General features: G+C 39.9%; 1 protein-coding gene across 1 annotated transcript in view; it reads right to left on the bottom strand.

Moving 5' to 3' along the window:
- The window catches only part of TRPC7 (transient receptor potential cation channel subfamily C member 7), a 72,055-nt gene that overhangs the window by 21,739 nt on the left and 31,382 nt on the right, over nt 1–18,934 (bottom strand). Inside the window, exons 3-4 of the mRNA XM_068409253.1 lie at nt 18,510–18,692; nt 2,568–2,732 (exon numbers count right to left, since the gene is read on the bottom strand). Coding sequence (XP_068265354.1) covers nt 2,568–2,732; nt 18,510–18,692 — 348 coding nt within the window. The remainder of the gene's footprint in view (nt 1–2,567; nt 2,733–18,509; nt 18,693–18,934) is intronic.

The following is an 18,934-nucleotide window of genomic DNA, read 5'->3' on the forward strand; positions in this document are numbered from 1 at the left end:
TCAGAAATGAATACTAGATCATGAACTAAACACGGTTTAGATTTGTTCAAGTTGTTCTTTGCTATTACTAGTATTCTTTGCTACAATAGTATTGGTCAGGACAGCTCCTATAAGCAGTATTCCACATTACAGAAATTTCCTTCATTTTTCTCACTGTCTTAGCCCAGAAATGAGTCCCAGACTCATGCCTGGGCATCCATGAGTCTTTTAAGTCAGGCCTGATTTGATTTAAGTTAAATATCTTAGCTGATTGTTACTATGGAAAAATTATTTCATTACCCAGTTGTGTGACATCAAGATTGTTTCCATGACTTAAAACCAAACAAAGCTCTTGTAAAATTGACCAGGACAAAATTGGGCTGCTCAAAGCATCACACATAAATCTTCTGTTAGCATCACCATCCTTTCAGCAGATACTCTGCCTGTGTAAAATTGTCTGCAATAACACTACGAGAGGATACAAGGCTCATGCATCAACCCTCAGCCCTTGAGCCTAATAGTGACTATTTTGGGTCAGGTACAAATTCATGGGGGAAGAAATGCATTCATTATTCAGTTATTTATTTCTATCACAGGTCCCAATCAAAAATCAAGACTACATTGTTCTGATCAACGCAAAGCCATGCATTAAAAGACAATTCCTGCCTGAAAGAACTTTCAATTTGATGTTATGACAGAAGGTTCCGTATGGTTTTTCAGTCTAAACTGGGGTGAAAAGAAAGGGACATTGAAAAATGAGAATGCTCAAAAGGTGTAGTGTAATGAAATCACAGTTGATGAAAAGTTAAGTCTCTGTACCTCCATTTTTTTCAATTTTAAAACACCTACCTCAAGAAATTAAAACCAAATAACTTTCTCAATCATATTTTATTTCTGCTGTAAAACTGATTTATTCTTAATTTTTTGCCTCAGGTTTTTTCCCCCTTGGTTTTTATGCTTTTCATTTAAATCCTCCACTTATTTCTAATCTAATTGTTCTCCCCACCTATTGCTGTATTCAAATGCAACCTCTGTAATTCTGAGAATATATCACAAATGTTGCTGTTGGTTGATGTGCCAACTCCCAGCACATTCAACAGAGGTGAAGGAAATTAAACAGCTTCATAAATCCTTGCTAGACTGAGGTCTCACATAACAGAATCAACATGGTAATTCAACACATGAATTCCTTCTACGACCTAACCAAAACCAACTGCAACACAGCCTGGCTTTCACATGCACTTCTCTGTATGAAACTCTGGAGTCCTGTTCAGTATTCATAAAAGCCATGGGGCTTTGTGTTGATACAAACCTTAAGAAAACGAAGTTGCATTCTCAATTACTCTAAGAGAAAGTACTTTTCTTAGAAATATTTTGGAGGACACCAAGCCTTAAACATGTTTTATTATCTCAGATGTTCTGGAAGACTGTTTTCAAAAGGTTTGTCTGATTACACCAACATAAATCTTTTCAAATTATAGTCTTTCCTTAATATCCACCCATGGATCTGTAATTTCTTGGGCTTGACAAATTTGGAAAGGACTCCTCACTGCCTTTTAAAGGAAATAGGAGAAGATGCTTTTAAGACTGAATAAATTACCAGCACCAGGGGTGATTTTATCAAATTTAAGTTCCTCTGATAAGCCTCCTGCTGAAGATGTCTACCTTGTAATGGATGATGTTGCTGGCTATTGCTGAATGTGAAATGATCTTCTTCCCTGCCACCCCTTTCTTCTGTGGCAAGAGTAGCGAAAAGGCTATTTATCACTCAGCCACACACCTATTTATCTCCACTTGCTTGAGCAGACTCTTTCAGGATGGAAACCTCACTACAGATTTCATACCACAGACAACTCAGGCTTTTACCTAAGCTAATGGTTGGCTCTGGTCCTTTGACCTCTAGGTCTTGGCAAAAGTCTCCTGCTCCGTCTGATGCTGCGAGACATAGCACAGCCCTATTTAGGCACGTGGCAATTTTCCAAGTTTCATAATCTTTTTCCTCAAAACAGTAAAGATTGTATGATTAAGTCTAGTCTTTGCAGTGCTAAGCAGTCCCCTGGGGCTTGCCAGAATTTCAGGCACATGTGTCATAATAATGCTCCACTAACTAAAAATACAAGATCAGAAAGAAGAAGGAAAGGGAAGAGAGGAGCCCTGAAGAAGCAAAGAACCTGCAAAAAAGGTTCATAAAAGGAATGAGAGTTTAAACATCAGAGTTAATTAAAAGGGCAACAAAGATCTTCTCCTTTAGCTATTCCCCATTTTGGTGGTTCTTTTCTTTCTTCACTCCACTCCCATGTTGTTATCTCCTATCCATTGCTTGTTCATGTTCTTTTCTTGTCACCCACCGTCTGAATGTTTCCTTCCCCCATCACCCCACCTTTATTACCTGTAAAAATGCACCTCAAACCATGCCTAATATCTTCATTTGTCTATATTAAGCAACATCTCATGCTTGCTCTCCTCTGGGGCAATCTTAGAGGACAGCATGGATTGCTTCCCAATGGCATTACAGAAAAATATGTGACTGCATTCCAGGCCCTGGATAGAAATGACCATAAAAAACATGCACCTTCATGAGTTTGTACCTTGCTGCAGGGAGCAATCCAGTAGGCTATGGCAAGGAAGGGCAGGCCAATGGAGACCCCAAAGACAGCCAAGAACTTCACAGCTATAGATTGCTGCCGTAAGCCTGAGAGGTTTTCATACCACATGGTGAGCAATTGCTGCTGGCAGTTGGGGTGAGCAACAAACTGTAAGAGAAACAGAAATAGAAGTATCAGTAGCATTGTCTGAACAGGATGAGATTTCAGTGAATAACCTGCTGAACTTGCCAGTGGAACAAGACAGGGCACTTCTTTGTTGTCCAACATAGCTTATAGTGTCACAAATAGAAAAATGCAAACCAGGCACCCACAATCCCCAGGTACTGGCAGAAAGTGTTTCAGTTCTGCTTCTTGTTTTCTCTAGATAAAAGTTTTGTTAGACAGCAGACTGTCTAGGCCAAAACCCAACATCCATCAGTGGTCAGCACTGACAACGTGCCTCTGTGGGGTCAGCGTTTACATCTGAGATGGTCTACATTGAGATTCAGAAAAGACACAGAGAGACACCTTGATGTCAAGCTGAAAAAACCTCTGATAACTTGCTAAAGACGAAGGCCATTGAAAGAGTAGCTCAACACAGCACTATTACATTGTTCTATTCTCTGCATACGGACCCAAAGTGAACCATTCTGCACGGTTCTCCTTCTCCTGTAAACTATAGGAGGTCTGCTTGGTATTTTGCTACTTTAAATGCTGTATTTCAGATTATTTTTCAAAAAATGACAGCTCATTCTTTACTGATCAGACAAAAAGACAAGTTTAAAAGCAGAAGGAAAAGCTGTGCTGCTCTGGTACAGAAAGTACATGTTTTGTATCCTGTAACTGAGACTCTTCTTCAGTTTATTGTTCAGAGGAAAAAGAAAAGGTGAGCAGCAGACAACTGAAAAGGGCAATTTCTTAATGGTAAAATTACAGCACCACTGGATCCCACAGAAGGGATTCATAATAAAAGATTAAACTTCTTTATTTCATATTGTTCTTCAGGGTGATTGAATTTAGAATGTGACTATCTTTAATCACAAAGACAGACAATTAAAAGGCAAAATAACTGAAAGGAAAGATGAAAAATAAATATGTTGCTAATGTAGCTGATTGCATTAGCAGAACTGAGTGTTTCATTTATGAGCTTTGTGGGTGAATAAATGTTCTTAGGAGGGAAATGTAAAACCTTGCACTATTTCAAAAAGCAGAACTTTCTGGAGGTGAGGGGGAGGATGAAGGGGTTAGAGAGAGAAAGAGAGGAGGGAAGCAGAGGCTACTAGGGGGCTTCGTGGCCGCTGTCGCCCCTACCTGGCAGGGTGGACATGGACCATGTCTGGCAGCTGCCCCGTTGCCCTGCTTCAGCCCTTCCAGCTGCAGCCAGCTGGGGGGATTTCAGCTGTAGCCTGTAGTTTTATTGGGACTGAAAAGCAGAGAAAAGTCTAACCGTGCTTACATCTTCACTATCTCTGAAACAATGATCAAATCGGGAATTGAATGAACTCTTTTCTAGATGTTTGCATAATAATAAAACCGCTACTGTGAGTTTAAATGATCAGTTTATTGCTAGTGCAGAATGAATACAGTTGCACAGTAACTAGGATTGCTGTGGAATAGTGCATTTCCTTCTTTAACAGCTATTTAAAATGTTCTTCTTCTGATGAATTAGGCTTTTGGGCCTGCATTTCTCAAAAAGAAAACAATAGAAAATAAGATTTTACCCCTTCCACTGAATAAATCAATCAGAGTGAAGAAATTTGACAGGTACTTTTAATCTCTTTTGTCTTTAGGTGTTTTTTCCTGGAAATATTAACATTTTAATATGCTTTCTTTTAAGCTGCTTTCAAAAAAAGAAAGCTTTCAAAAAAGATAATCTATAAATCATCAGTCTTAGCCCTGAACATTTAAAGTTTAAGGCTAAGGTGATGATAGCAGCATTGCAAGGTGGCATTTCCTAAGGCCCAGTGTTTATGTTTGTGCTAATGCTGCGAGGGCTTATTGTCTTTTTGGCAAATGGACAGAAAGATGAAGTAGAAGGAAGCTGGACAGAGCATTGATTCCCTTTGTACATTTTGTTTTCAGATATGATGAATTCAACAGCAATTGTAGCAACTCATGAAAAGGAAAATTACACTGGTAGATGTGCAGACTTGTGAGATGAAGGGCCAAAGCAACAGCCAGGTTTCCTCCTGCTCTTGTAATTGTTCACCACAATATGAGAATTGATTCAAAGAAATTCAGTTGTCCTTTGCAATGAGACAGTCAAAGACTTTTGCTGATTGGCGTTCCAGAGAATTCACGAGACATTTTAATCTGTTCAATGTTTCACTCTGTCTGGGAACAGCTACAATGAAAATACAAATACAGGAAAATTGAGAAGGAATTGCCATAAAACCCAGTTCACTGGAACAATTTGTTTTGTACAAGGCAATAAAGATTGGCAGCATGTCATAGAGCCTTGATGGTGTTCATCTTACTCTGATTATTACAAAAAAAAGAGGGGAAAATAAGATCAGGATAAGAAAGATAAGAGCATGAATGAGTTTTGATCTGTTATTTGCTTACCACAAGCAGTACAGTTTTTCATTATGTTTGCTCCATCAGGTATTAATGAAATACACAGTGACTCTTGGACAATGCCAACCCTCTCTCTATCAAAATTTCAGAAATTGAGTTTAGATCTCGTCAGAGACATTACAGAGCCATTTGACTTTCTCTCTTCTCTAGGAATGGGCATTAACACCAAGTTACACTAATGCTTTGCTTAGTGTCTCAAACTCTGTTCTTTTCTGTGCCTAAGACAAAAGCTTCAAGGCAAAATGCTTCAAAGTGTAATGAAAAATGGTGGTGTTGAATTTCAGAGGCCTAAATACTGCAATGCTTTTTTAAAGTTTCCATTAAATGTTATTTTCCTTTCTCCAGTACTGGAAAATGAGGCTAGAAGGCTTTTAGGGGCAAACTGTGGCTGTTCCTGTGCTGCATCCCAGAAGAGGAGAAAGGCAGAAAGCGTTACAAGACTGGTGTGGCTGGGACTCTGCAGAAGGGCAAGATATCTCTGACTGAGATGGAAGCACTGGCAGTGGAGGGATTGCGTGAGTCTAAAAAGAGCCGTGTAAAAGCATTAAATGCTTTATCTCATGGGCAGAGAGAGTCCTCTCCAAGCTGATAAAGGTAATGCATCAGGATCTGGGAGCTCAAGGAAAACATTTTCCAATGCTTCTGCATTCAGAAGCCACAGTGGCAGCTTTTCTGGTTGCATGGCATAGGGACATGAGCAGTGGTTTTTCCTTATGCCATGCATATCTCTCTGAGGAAGAAAATTGTACTTTCCTCCAGCCTATCATTTACAGATTTTTTTAAATTAAAAAACATTAAAAAAAAAAAAAAAAAAATCACACATCAATCTGAAGAGCCAGCTCAAATAATGAAGCTGCCAAGGTGGCATTTTTGAGAGCCACTGAAAAACACGGGAAAGTATTGACACCTCCAAAAGCCACTGTTCTGTGCTACAGGGAATTACACGAGTGAGATTAATATTTTGTCTAGAATACAGAAAAAATCTCTCAAAGCCTTCAGTGGGAACTGAAAGAGCCCAAAGGAACAGTTTTATACAGAGAAATAAAGAGAATGCTTTAGAGACCACTGTGGACACCACATTGAGCAGTTGCTTTTCCACATTGCTGTCTAATTTGATGTATGATAGCTCTTTCTTGTAGCTTATCGTGTATATGCATTGTGGGAAAGCACTTTACAGCTCTCACGACAGAGAGTGAGATTTTTTCCTCAGCATACTTGTTCAAAAAGGCATGAGTTTCACTACACAGACAATAAAGTACCTTTATATCTCTATAACTGTATAGGAAGTTACTTCTGATAGAAAACACTGTAATAGAGAGACTTTCATTTTTTATTTTTTTATCATTTTGGACAGAGAAAGAGTCTGTGATGAGGACCCCTGTTACTGCTGCCTTCAATATTAGCTCTGAGGCTGCCTGAGCTGTCAGTGGTTAGGCACTGTTTAAATCCCCATCCAAAGTACCCCGCATTCCCTACCTGAAGGGCATCTCCCTCATCCTGTGGCACATAACAGATAAGCTACAGCCAGGTGAAAAAAAAACCCTGGAAAATTCTTGAGAGTGTCAGACAATGCTCAGACATTTAAAAAAAAAAAAAAGAATATGTATATAGTGGACAGAAACATGCTGTCAGTACAAATAAGGAAGCTTATAGCGAGACAGGTAAAAGGCAGAGGTCAGCCTCAGATGATTGGAATTAATTGTGCAGGAAAAAACAAATATCTTTTGTTACTGAAATAATTCTAAGTCCCTTATAAGTGCAGAAATCTGCCATTGAGGCAAAAGAATTAACCACTCAGACAAGATCTTCTTGCTTTGCCAATGCACCCTATGCTAAATAGCCAGGGACTGAGTTCAGAAGGAAAAACTTATCAGTGAACCAGTGAAAAGACTTTAAAAACCTGCATGTCAAAACTAACAATGCAAACTTTAATGTGAGTTTAATGTCCTGCTTTCACAGAGATACTCCTGTTTTGTCCTCTCCAGCTGGTCCCTTCACTTTTAACAAACGCTGGCAAACCTCAGCAAACAAAAGCTGCAATTCAGGTGAGCAGCAGTGTGTTTGATCAGTGAGTGAGAGCTAGAAAATAGCTACATAAATAGTTTTTCAGGAGAACTTTGGTAATATCAAGAGGCAGTGGCAGGGGCAGGGACGAGCTGTTTCTCTTTCAATCCTGTGGCCGCATTCATACCCTTCAAACAACCTTTCTGGGTTCATTATTAAACATTTGTCTTTTGATGTAGCTCATGGCTTCTGCCGGGGATGTCAGCAGGGAGCGCAGGAGCAGCGCTGCTGCAGGGAGCCACACGTGGGAAAAACCAGGTGGGATCTGAGCCACACATTGTGTGCTCTGAAAGGATGAAAGTACATAGGTATCATTCAGAAGACTTCAGCCTGAGCTGAGCTTGCCGTGCTCGTGTTCCCAGCAGGACCGAAGCCAGCCCTGGTCTGGAAGGTGAGTTGGCATTTGATCAGCAGCGATGCTGTGCTGGAGCAAAAACGGAGGCAGGCAGGGATGGGAAGCTGGGCTCGTCCCTCTCCACTTCTGTGTGGGCAATGTCGTGTTTCTTCCAGCAAAATCCTCATCAAAGGAGATGTGAAATCATCCTTTTTCAGTGGGTTGTTGCTCTGGGAGTATCAGGAAACATCGGCAGGGGTGGAAGAAACTCAGGGAAAGGTGGAAGCAGGATATTACTGCTGTTCCCCGAAAGGTAAAAACTATACTGCCATAATCACAGAATCAATCAGGTTGGAAGGGCCCTCTGGGGTCATCGAGTCCAACCTTTGACCTAACACCACTGTATCAACTTGACCATGCCACTAAGTGCCACATTCAGTCTTTTCTTAAACACCTCCAGGGATGGTGACTCCATCAATCAGATGAATTAAAGGGTAAACACATGCCCACATGCACTCAACAGAAGAAAAAGGCAATGAAAATATTAAACCAAAACATAATTACTTTGTTTTTAAATGACTTTTCATTTTTGAAGATTCCTTTGATATTTTAAGCATTTTTAAGTCTCAAAGCCTAAACAAAAAATCTAGATTTATACTGAATAAAATAATTTCCTTGAACTGAAACATACTTTTTTTGAAAAAAAAAAAACAAAAAACAAAGCTTGAAAAAACTGACACATACATCAGAACAGTTTTTTGACCTAGTAAGAGACCCAGTTACTTGCAGAGTCATTTCACCCAGTGCAGAGCAAGAGATGACAGAGCTCAATGGAAATTACTGAAGCTTGCTAGGAAATACGGAGCACAGGAAAAGGCCAATATATGCGTATGTCTTTTCTTATCTTCACCTTGTTCTCTGTTCTGTGAACCTCCAAGTGAAGAAAGAGCCTTTTGTTTTGAAGAAACTATTCTGAGACACCTTAACAGAAGCAGATGGAATATAATACATTTATTTCATGATCTGGAGTGTGAAAAATATCTGTCTTTAGCAAGTGCTTGTGCTATTAAACTATGACAAATGAGGCTGTCAGAGAGTAAATACAGCTGGATCTTGGCTCACTGTTTGCTGTTGTGCCTCATAAGAGGTAAAAGTAAAACTGTAGAAAGTTTAAGAAAGAAATAGAAAACTACTTGTCCTATTATTTATGAATTAAAAACAATAAGTGAAGTTCCAATCCAAATACCCATGCTGTGAGACTGTGACCTTTTCACAGAAGAGACCTGCTCTAATTATAGTTAAATTCTATCCATGGCCACAGGCCCAGTTTTTAAAACATTTTGCACCAGAGTAACCTTACAAGGGCGAGTAAATCAGCAGGTCCAAATTCCTTCATCCAGACACAAAGAAGTATTTCATGGAACCCTGTTCAACTTGGGTGAAAGAAAATTCAACTGATCAAGACTCATTTCAATGGGATCTGACCAATGCATAAAAATAAAGACTACATGAGAAAGGTCCTCTGAAATATTGCAGTTGCTGCAGACACACACAGAGAACATGAAGCAAGGAAAAGTCCCTGCCCTGAGGATTTCTGCAGCTTTCCCTCTGTCCCTGGGGTTCATTTGACTGTCTAATGGCATCACACACATATTCATGAGGTTCTTGCTCATCCTGTAGATGATCTTTATGATAGTTTTGGTGAATATTCAGACCTGATATCTGGAGCCTGACATCAGTGTTTATAAACCTGGCGGCAAAGGGAAAAGCTTTGTATCTGTAGGTAGAGCCCAGATGACCTGGAATTATCAGGGAAAAGAAATGCAACGTATTGTGCAACCTCAATCTCTGAGTTGCTTTTAAGGCATAAACCCAGAAGCATTTGTTATGGTTTTAATAATAAATTACACCTTTCGTAAAACCTTTCACACGTACTTTCTGAATCAAAATATCTTTCTTATTAGAGCCATTTGGCAGTGAGGAAATGCTTGCATCAAGTCCCAAGATACTCACATATTCCCTGGTTTTATGGAAATCCAATATCTGGATCCGCTTGCTGGTTGACCTGAGTTATCTGATCCAAAATTCTGATTTTGAACACTTAAAACCTTAGCATAGCTACAGTTCACAACCACATCTCTTTCCTGTGACTCAGTCTGCTCTGTAAAAGGAAGCGTGTTGTTTGGGATAGATCTGCTCTCTGCTGAATTAGTTGGTACATTAACAGGATGGGGATCTCACTTTGCAAAGGTGACAAGAAGACAGAACCAAGGCAGTGAAGGTCATCCCAGCATCAGAATGTTTGTGTAATTGCCCCAAACCACCCGTGCAGTGCAGCTCTGCAAAGGAGGTGGCATGGTCCCATTAAAATGAGCAACGTGAATGGAAACAGGATTTGACCAGGAACTAAATTGTTAAACAGGCACAAAAACCCAATAAAAACAAATTAGTCTAATAGAAAACAAAAATAATGGGATAAATAAAACTGTCAGGACCATTTCAAATGCAATTTGCCTATTGACAGAAATGCTCTCCAGTGCAGAGTGAAACCACAAAATTAATAATCCTCTTAGTAGTGGAGGGAATGAAGGGGAATTTTTTTGTTGTTCTGTTACATTTTCAATTCATGTTATATAAAATTAAAGCTGATATATTTGAGGAGTATAATTAGAAAATTTAAACTTTACACAAATTCTTTAGTTGATTCATTTTAAACCTTGTTCTGCTGAACGTTTCTTTATAATTTCACTTTTCTGAGACAAGGATAGAGGCTCTTTCCTGTGATCAGTGTTCTTCTATAGGGTAGTGAATAAGGTGTTTGGCTCTTAAGCAAGCTTCTGTTTCATATTCTAGTGGGTTGCATGTATTCTGAAGAGATTTGTTGCTAATGTCTAGTTTCTCCTCTTTTTACATGTATGAATTAATCTTATCACTGAATTATTTATCTGAAACCAAGCAAATGAATTGGAAGTCCCAGCCTCTAACATTCCAGGGTTTTCATATCTGTGCAGAATCCAAACCACTTGGAAATCCTTATTATTTAATTATTCATCTGAAAACATGCCATAATAGAAAGCTACAAAACAACAAGCTCCCTTTGGTATCTATAAAAAAACAAATACAGTGGGCACAGAAGGAGAAATTTAAGATGCTATAGCTGCTTCCTCCCCCAGGAGAGTCAATAAACTATTTTCCCTTGCCTACGTGGTGAGGAAAGGCTGGGCTGGTGCTCAAACTCAGATGCCTCTGGTATAGACGGCTTCACTCCCAGCAGTGCTGATGGAGGGAGAGACTCACTCATAGGACGACTTCTCTCACCATGAAGCAGAGAGTCCCAAAACCAAACTCAAATGTAGACATCTCCAGTTGTGTGACAAGAACCCCACGTAGAAGAGCTGCACACTGCGTCAGTACCCGTGCAGACACCCAAATTTGACCACCACTTAGGAAAATTCCCTCAGTAACTTGAAATACTGAATCTTACTATTTTTTTGAGGGATTGTCAATATCTCGATGGACAGCTAAGACCCTGTGGCACTTTGCAAATGATAATAATTAAGTTTGCATATTACAGTAAATTAGGAATATTGCAAACGACTCAGGATGGAGAAATGATTCATTCAAGCCTTGAGAGGATGGATGTATGGGCAGGAAATAACAAAATGAGATTCATCTTGGAAAAGAAAAGCAATTAAAACATCTGGGCAAAGGAAATCGTCAGAACCACAGATTTTAGAGGGAGGAAGGAACCTTGCTAATGAAATACTCAGAGACATAGAAACACTTTCTGTGAGGAAGGGAAGTGACTCCTTCCCATTCCAATCACAGACAAAACGTCTGTAATACGCAATTAAAAATGTAAAAAGAAAAATTACATGGATAAGCTTAAGAGTCCAGAATGACCACAGTGTTTCTGCTGTTCACATAGATATTAAATTACATTTGTACAGTATCGACTGGTTCTCCAGTGATGGAAAGAAGAGACACTTTCCTTCCCACCACCACAGTCCAAGCCATCAGTCACTCCACAAGACCTCAGTTAAATATTCCAGAAACTGAAGAGTGGAAAAAAATTAACTAGGGATTAAGGAAACAACAGCAAAAAGCCAGCTTCCTGAAAGCCTTTTTTCTTGAGGAGTTCTCTTCCTTGAGGCTTAACATTTAGATGGCAAAACATAACCCTGTCCTGCTTCGAGCCACATCTGTGCATGTCACAACCATTTGGGTACAGAAAGATCAATGTTTGTCCCGTGGGAAATTCCTAAATTTAATTTTGTTCAAAGAAGGACAAACAGAGATTTTCTGTGACCTACCCAGCTGTGAAAGCTGTGGAGCTGAAACATTTCATTTGGGTTACCCAAATGTAGTTTCCTGTTTGCATTAAGGCTGTGGGCGGTGTGTCCCGGTGTGCCCTCTCTGCCTTTGCCCCCCAGCAGTGCCACCCCAGGGCATGGCACTGCAGGGTAACAGCAAACTGAGAGCACATAGAGCTCGCAGAGCCGTAGCTACCCTCCATGGCACGTGGCACAGATATACTCCTTGCTCTCCAAAGGGAGGAATTTCAGCACTTCTTGTCATCCTTGGGCTTCTCCTTGCCCTCTGTTCTCCAGCACATTTTCTTGTGCTTCTCTTGCAAGCACAAAGCTTTTCCAGTCAACCTTCCTAAGGCTGTGCTAGCTGAGCTCTGCCCTAGACTGTGTCCAGGGCAGTGTCTGTTATTGCACACGTCGAGGGGCAAAGCTCTCTCCACAGCAGGAGCAAGGCTAGTTCTTTTGCCCATTCAGGGACTAACCTTCTCTAGCTCCCACGTGGGGTGGAAATGCTGCAGCTGGAGCCCCATTCAATGGTGACAAGCACCCTGGAAGGCATCCCATGCACAAGATACTGTGCAGGATAAAACCACATCCTCTGAGCAAATGAATGGGGAGCACAGGATTTTGCAGTGGTTGGTGATAGCTGGGACTTCTCATGCCCTTCAGTAACTGAGTCGTGTGACCAATGCAGAGAAAAATTATAATTTAATGCAGCCATGAGTATTCTGTTCGGAGCATCCTCCATATGTTAATTATTAATAATACATTTATGAGAAAAGTTCCTGTTCCAGCTCTCTATTAAATAGGATTTACACAGCCATCTGGTGTTCTGTTTAATTCTTATTAATTTTTTTTTTTCAAACGCAATTTGTGTGTCTTACTGTTAATTAAATTAAAACTCGTGAAAGAGAAAGGTGCTCTGGCTTTGTGATGGCTATGAACTGAGCTGCTGAGAAAATAGAGGTGGGGACTCAACATTTGCAATTAAAAGAATTCAGCAACAATAATTCTGACATTGGGGAAGAAGGAGAATGAATGTCACCTCCTATAGAGAAGCAGCAGCTTTAGACCTAAAGGTAAATGTCGACATATAAACCCCCTGCCATCATTAAAGGATGAGAATAAAGGAGCATAGAGATAATGAGAACAGAAAGTCTGAAGGGCTCTGTAAAGCTGATATATACCAGTAAAATGGTTTTATTGTGGTACATCAAAAACTGCATTTGCTCACTACTGGCTGTCCAAGGGAAGAGCCCAAGACAGAGTTGTCCCAGCCTCTGCACCTATGCCTCTCACAGGTAGAAGTCACACCCTGGCTTAATTAGAGATGAGTTCACACACAGGGAAAAACCTGTGCTACCCTTATATTTCCAGTTCTGACTGGAAACAAAATTGTTTAATTGTTTCAAGAAAAGAAAAAACATTATTCTGCAATTTCCAGTCAAGAACATGAAGTAAACTCTCAGTTAAAAGTTGTAAACCTGCATGAAGAACATCTGAGAGTATCCTTGGCTCAAGAAGCTCAAGATCAGTTTTATTTTCTTTCCTTGGGAGCAGAACTCCAATTTAACATCTCAAGCCACTGTTGGCTATAATCCACTCAAAACACCCAATCTAAGTAATTCCTGTTTCACCTTAATGCTGCTTTTAATTTTCCCAGTTCCATGGGTAGCTGTTGGATTCCACCACGATGTTTGCTCTCACATCGCGATGGTTCCCTAGCGCTCTCCTACAATACCCAAAGAAGCCACATGAGCAGCCTTGCTACAGCATCAGCAGGGTGCTCGGTTGCTCTTCCTGCACCCAACCTTTCTCCTCCCTTCGCCTGAGGCCCTGCACAGCTGGAGGAGAAAGAAATCAGTTCTTGACTGGAGTATGCAAGTGTGAAGCATAACTAAATAATATCGGGGACACAATAGCAAATTTGCAACAATCCCACTACATGGGCTAGAAGTCCATTTCTTGGAAAAAATCCAGGACTCCGTAAATACTCAAATGTTTGCAAATTATTTGTTCTGCTTTTGACAAAATGTTCCCATTGTAATAATTTTCGAGGAATCATGAATCATTAAGACACCTAATTTGAAGGGAGTAATGACTCTGGAAAACTTGAACAGAGTACATTTGAGAGCAGTTTTCCAAAAATCCTGGGGTACAGAGTGGTGATTTAGTTCTTTCAGGTAAGGTAGAGAATTAGAGTAATCCAGGGTTTTTAAAGACCACTTTGTAAACTACTGCAATTTTATATTTCTCCTTGCTGCGAAATAAGTACAAGCAGAGTTTCTTAATTCTTCAATGACCTTCTATATAAAATCCTTCAATTATATTAGAGCCTTAAACTTGCTTTCTTGCCAGCATTTCATATATGCTAGTAGCATGCTTTGCAGAAAAAAAGGAAAAAAAGAGACAGACAAATGACTTTCCAAGATCCATTTCAAATTTTGTAAATTTGGAAAAAAAGATAATGATCAATAAAACTGTGTCCTTTCAGTTGAATGGAGAACTGCTTTTTTGGAGTAGCAAAGAGGTGAGGTAACAGGGAATTCTAATGGGAAGCACAAAGGAAAAAGTGCAGAGAAAGATCACTCAGGGACTGGAAAAAAAACCTGTTGTAGGTACCAGTTGCAGGTTTACTGAGTGGAGGAGGTAAGAAGGCTTCAGTCCCCTTTTTCGCCCTGATGCGCATACGAAGTTTTCCTGCACCGGCAAATCATGATCACTCAAGAGCTCTGTGAACATCCAGCTCAAGGGCAGGTTGCCCCTGGACTTGGCAATTTTCAAGCAGGAATTTGTCCTTCAAAAAACAGAGGCACAAGAAGCACCATGTTCTGGGCACAAAGGTTGATCACTGAGCTCTCTGCTGTGCAGGCGTGGCATGCACTGTACTTGCAAAGTAGGTGCAGCCTCTACCTCCAACCAAGAGTGACTTACTGGGGAACACAATTGTTGAATTCAAGATCAAGAAGTTACTCTGTTGCACTCAAAATTAGCACCTACAATTTAAACTGTATATGTAACATCAATTGCATCCCTACAATTCTCAGATGGGCACATATGAAGAAAAAGACAAAAGATGGTAGAGTCAATTTAAATCCATAAAATGCGATGTGATGGTTCTCTGTTTCGAAATTCTGCTGTCTCTGCCATTAGACTTTGAGGGGGAAGCCAACTCCATGAGAGCTGTGGGATGGGCAGGGCATGGGAGACACTAGTAGACCAGCTTCTACTACTAAAGAAAAATCCCATTCTTAGACACTGTGCCTGTGGTGACTGCACTGTGTGAGGATGATGAAGTAACAGAGAAATTTAAAAGAACAAAATTTTAAAAGTTTGTGCAAAGGCCTGATGAAGCTCTACAGATGCAATTTTTCTCCTGCCTGAGGATGGGAGCCCTTGACATCTTCCCCAGACTACGAAAATAAAAGTGTGACAAAATGCAGACTGCATCAGCAGATATAAAAGTAAAATCATGGATATTGAATAATAATTTCCAATATAAATTGTTCTCTGCAATTTTCATCAAAGAAAGCCTATTGTAGGCACTTAGAGTACTAATATGGGAATGTGAATTAAGAAGGTAATGGTAGAAATAGATTTTTTTAAAAAAATCAAATATTTCTTAAAATTTCAGATGCAAATGCAAATTTTTAGTCTGCATATTAAGTTAATTAAAAAAAACCCTAACAACTAACACTGCTTTTATTTCATTTTCTCAGACCACTATGAAGTCCCTAAAGTTGCCTTGTCTAAGATTCTTCTTGCTGTTCATTGGAAAGAAGGAATATAAAATACTTCAGGAGCTCTATACTCATTTAAATAAGAGCATCTTTGTTTCTTTGGCTCATCTAGAGCTTGCCGAGCTGCATAATACAAAATTGACCATCTGGATATTGATGCTAGTGATAAAGACAGGACAGTTTTGGTATCAGGGGTGGCAGTCGCAGCTGTAGTCCCTTCATTAGTCCTACCCTGCCAGTTCTAGAGTGCAGTAAAAAAACTGGAAAGGTCTCCAGTTTTGTAGGTCTCCAGGGACTGTTTCTGGGTGAGATACAGCCACCCACGTCTCAGCATCCGGACTTGGCCTGGGCAGGCAACACTGTCAGACCAGGTGATGGGGCTTGGGTGCTGTAGGTGGGAAACCACTTGCTGCGCCTGCCTCGGTCTGCCTTTTGCCCTTGGAGGGTCACATAAGATATTGCTTACGTCTATGAGTCGTTGCATTAGCTTTGAAAAAGTGACTTGAAATTTACAGAGTCTGTCCAAGTATGGATTTATTAAACACGCACAATAATTCACCTTCCATCTCACCCCTCCGTATTACAGGATTTTCTTAAAATGAAAATAGATTTCAAAACACAGGGGTGGTATACATAAGCCTAAAGATCTCTCAGCTGGATAAAACACTTGTACCTGAAACCTGTTGCCTCTTAAGGAAATCATTACTCTGTTACCATAACACAATCTCTTTGTTCAGCAGGTGTGATAAATATCAGTGTATTATCATAAGTCACTGCCAATAACTAAAGCCATTTGTCTGAATGTGTCTCTGCCTCCCACATATGAAACTATCTTACTTTTGAGTTAGCAGTTAAATGCTCATTTTACACACAGACATATACTGCTTGCTGAAAAGAATATTCTGAAAAGTGCTAACATGAGGTTGACAAATGCTCATGTTTATGTTCTTTGATTAGTTTAGCAGTTATTATCAGTGACCAACAAGTTGCTGTGATCCTGAAAGGATGCTCAGCTTTCCTGGGCATAGGAAGATATTTATAAGTTAAAAGACTAACTGTATATGACCTGCCACAGATGTTTTAGATCAGCGTTCATGCTTTAGGAAAAGGTGCACATATATAAAATATAAGAAACAAAGGAAATGTTCCTCTGAAACCAACTAAGCATGCTCAAAGCACAATAACTAACAGCAATTCAGCTCTGGCTAATGGTCTTGGTATCTAAAGGATGACACAAATATTTAGAAGAATGAACAAGCGAAATAGTGCAGAAGACTTCATGCATTGAAAAGGCTTGAGGTTCTGACCAACTTCATTGTAATTCTCAGACCATAGGTTGCTGGAGACTCTTCCTGGATGAGGTGCTATCAGTGTCTTTTAGATGAGTTCACTTTCTGAAAGAGCACCAGAGCAAGTTTTGCCTCCTGTTACCAAAGCAACAGCTTCAATAACTAAACTTGACCCAGCTTGCTGAAAGTCATCTAACTAAGAGTGAACTGAGATGTTACACTCAGTTTTGGTGATGAAACAATGTGGAGACACAACGTCCTAGGAGGAAATATTTGTCTCCCTACCATGTGCTCCTGCATGAAAGCAATTCATTTCAAATAAGAGTTTTAAGATTCTCTTTAATTAATGGCTTTCATAACAGGAAAAGACCTTCCCTGGCCAGCACGGCAACACAGTCAAGAGGCAAACTGAAGCAGGTGGTGGGTTTGGAGGGAAAAGAGAGAGCAGATGTTAGCTTGAAAATTTGGAACGCTCTCCAAGTCCCGTAGCAGGAGCCCAGTTTCCATCAATGCATATTGTAGGAGCAATTAATTGGGACCACCCAGGCCTAGGATTTGCCAGAATCAAATTTTCCATTCACAGAACATACTTCCGTAAAGCTGAATATTTGTTTAAAGTACTTCTAAAATTCATTCAGTCTTCATGTTTTTCCTTAAAATATACATGTGCCTTCTGTTTTGTAGATGTGGTGGAAATCCAAACTCTTAGAATATGGATCTGGAACTTTAGGAGAGTGGAAGCTGGGAATCTATCACTTTTTATCAATGTTGATCTACTTTCATATGCTTTCAAAAAAATCAAAATTCCAAGTTAGTTGGAAATTGATTTTTGAGGTTTTGATCTAATTCTGAATAAAATTTATAAAACTTCTTTTTTTAAAATTTAAATTCCACTTTCCATCACACTGCAGTAAAGGGTCTTGAGTACAACAAAATTGTTACATTTTTGTATATGTTCTTTCTGTAACATTACAGAAAAAGTAACATTTTTGATGGTTGCAAGTGGCTTTGGAGACTAAAATGAGATGTGAATCAGAGGAGAGTGGTCAGGGAGCATTTGAGAGCAGACAAGTGAGTTTGGAGACTTGGTCTGCTGACTTCAATCAGGCTGCAGAGTCCAGCAGTTTCCTCAGTCTAAGCAGAAGATGTAGATTGAAGGAAAGACAGATGGTTGGGGAATGGTGAGGAGCTGGATTAAATTCTCTGCTTTTATAATTTGTGGCCAAAGATGCCACAGCATCTCCGAGGTTTATCCCTTACCTTCATGTAAATCACAGAGAAGGAAGGAAGACCCTCAGTTTGGTACAGTAACACCTGTTGGTCCCTGCTGAAGTCTTCACAGATTCATAGTCATGACCTGCATAAGAAGCACTGTGCACTATGGGCAGTCCCTTGTGCCATCTATACATTCATGTCTGTCACTTGAAAATAAATGCCATAGCTGCTGTAATGTGTCCCTTGCAAATATCCTTCTCCACACTAAAGTATGTGAGAAAAGGCAAATCGTACCATAAAACGCTACAATTCCTGGTCCCACTGAAATCTTTCATTTGTTATTTTCCAGGTGACATCAAGAAAGCATAATTTAGATGTGAAGATGTATCCCTCAGGGACCCAAAGAAATAGCTTACCTTTTTGACCTCGTATTTAATAGCAAGTTTAATCCTGCTCAGACTTGGCCGGTGGTGCTCGGGGCACAGATGTATGTTCACATCTCCATTGAGAATCGCCTCTACTTCTTCGGTGTCTCTGCACAGGTCCAGCACCCCCACGACAAAGTCCTTGCATTGCATAGATAGCTTCCTGTAGTCATTCTTAGGGAAAACAGAGAAGCAAGAGTTATTTAATTGTGCACTTGAAAGCACACCTCAAACAAACAAACAAAAAAAGCAAGAGAGAGCAATTGTGAGCAAGGTTACTTCTGCAAAACTGCTGGCTGGAGTAGTAAGAAAGCACTTGATTTCACCCAGGGTGTAGCTAGCTATTCACTAATATATATTAATTATAATTAATTAGCAATGTTTGGTCAGCAACATAGTTTACATTACAATAGAAC

This window comes from Nyctibius grandis, chromosome 10 (assembly GCF_013368605.1).
Source record: "Nyctibius grandis isolate bNycGra1 chromosome 10, bNycGra1.pri, whole genome shotgun sequence".
In the NCBI taxonomy this organism is placed as follows: domain Eukaryota; kingdom Metazoa; phylum Chordata; class Aves; order Nyctibiiformes; family Nyctibiidae; genus Nyctibius; species Nyctibius grandis.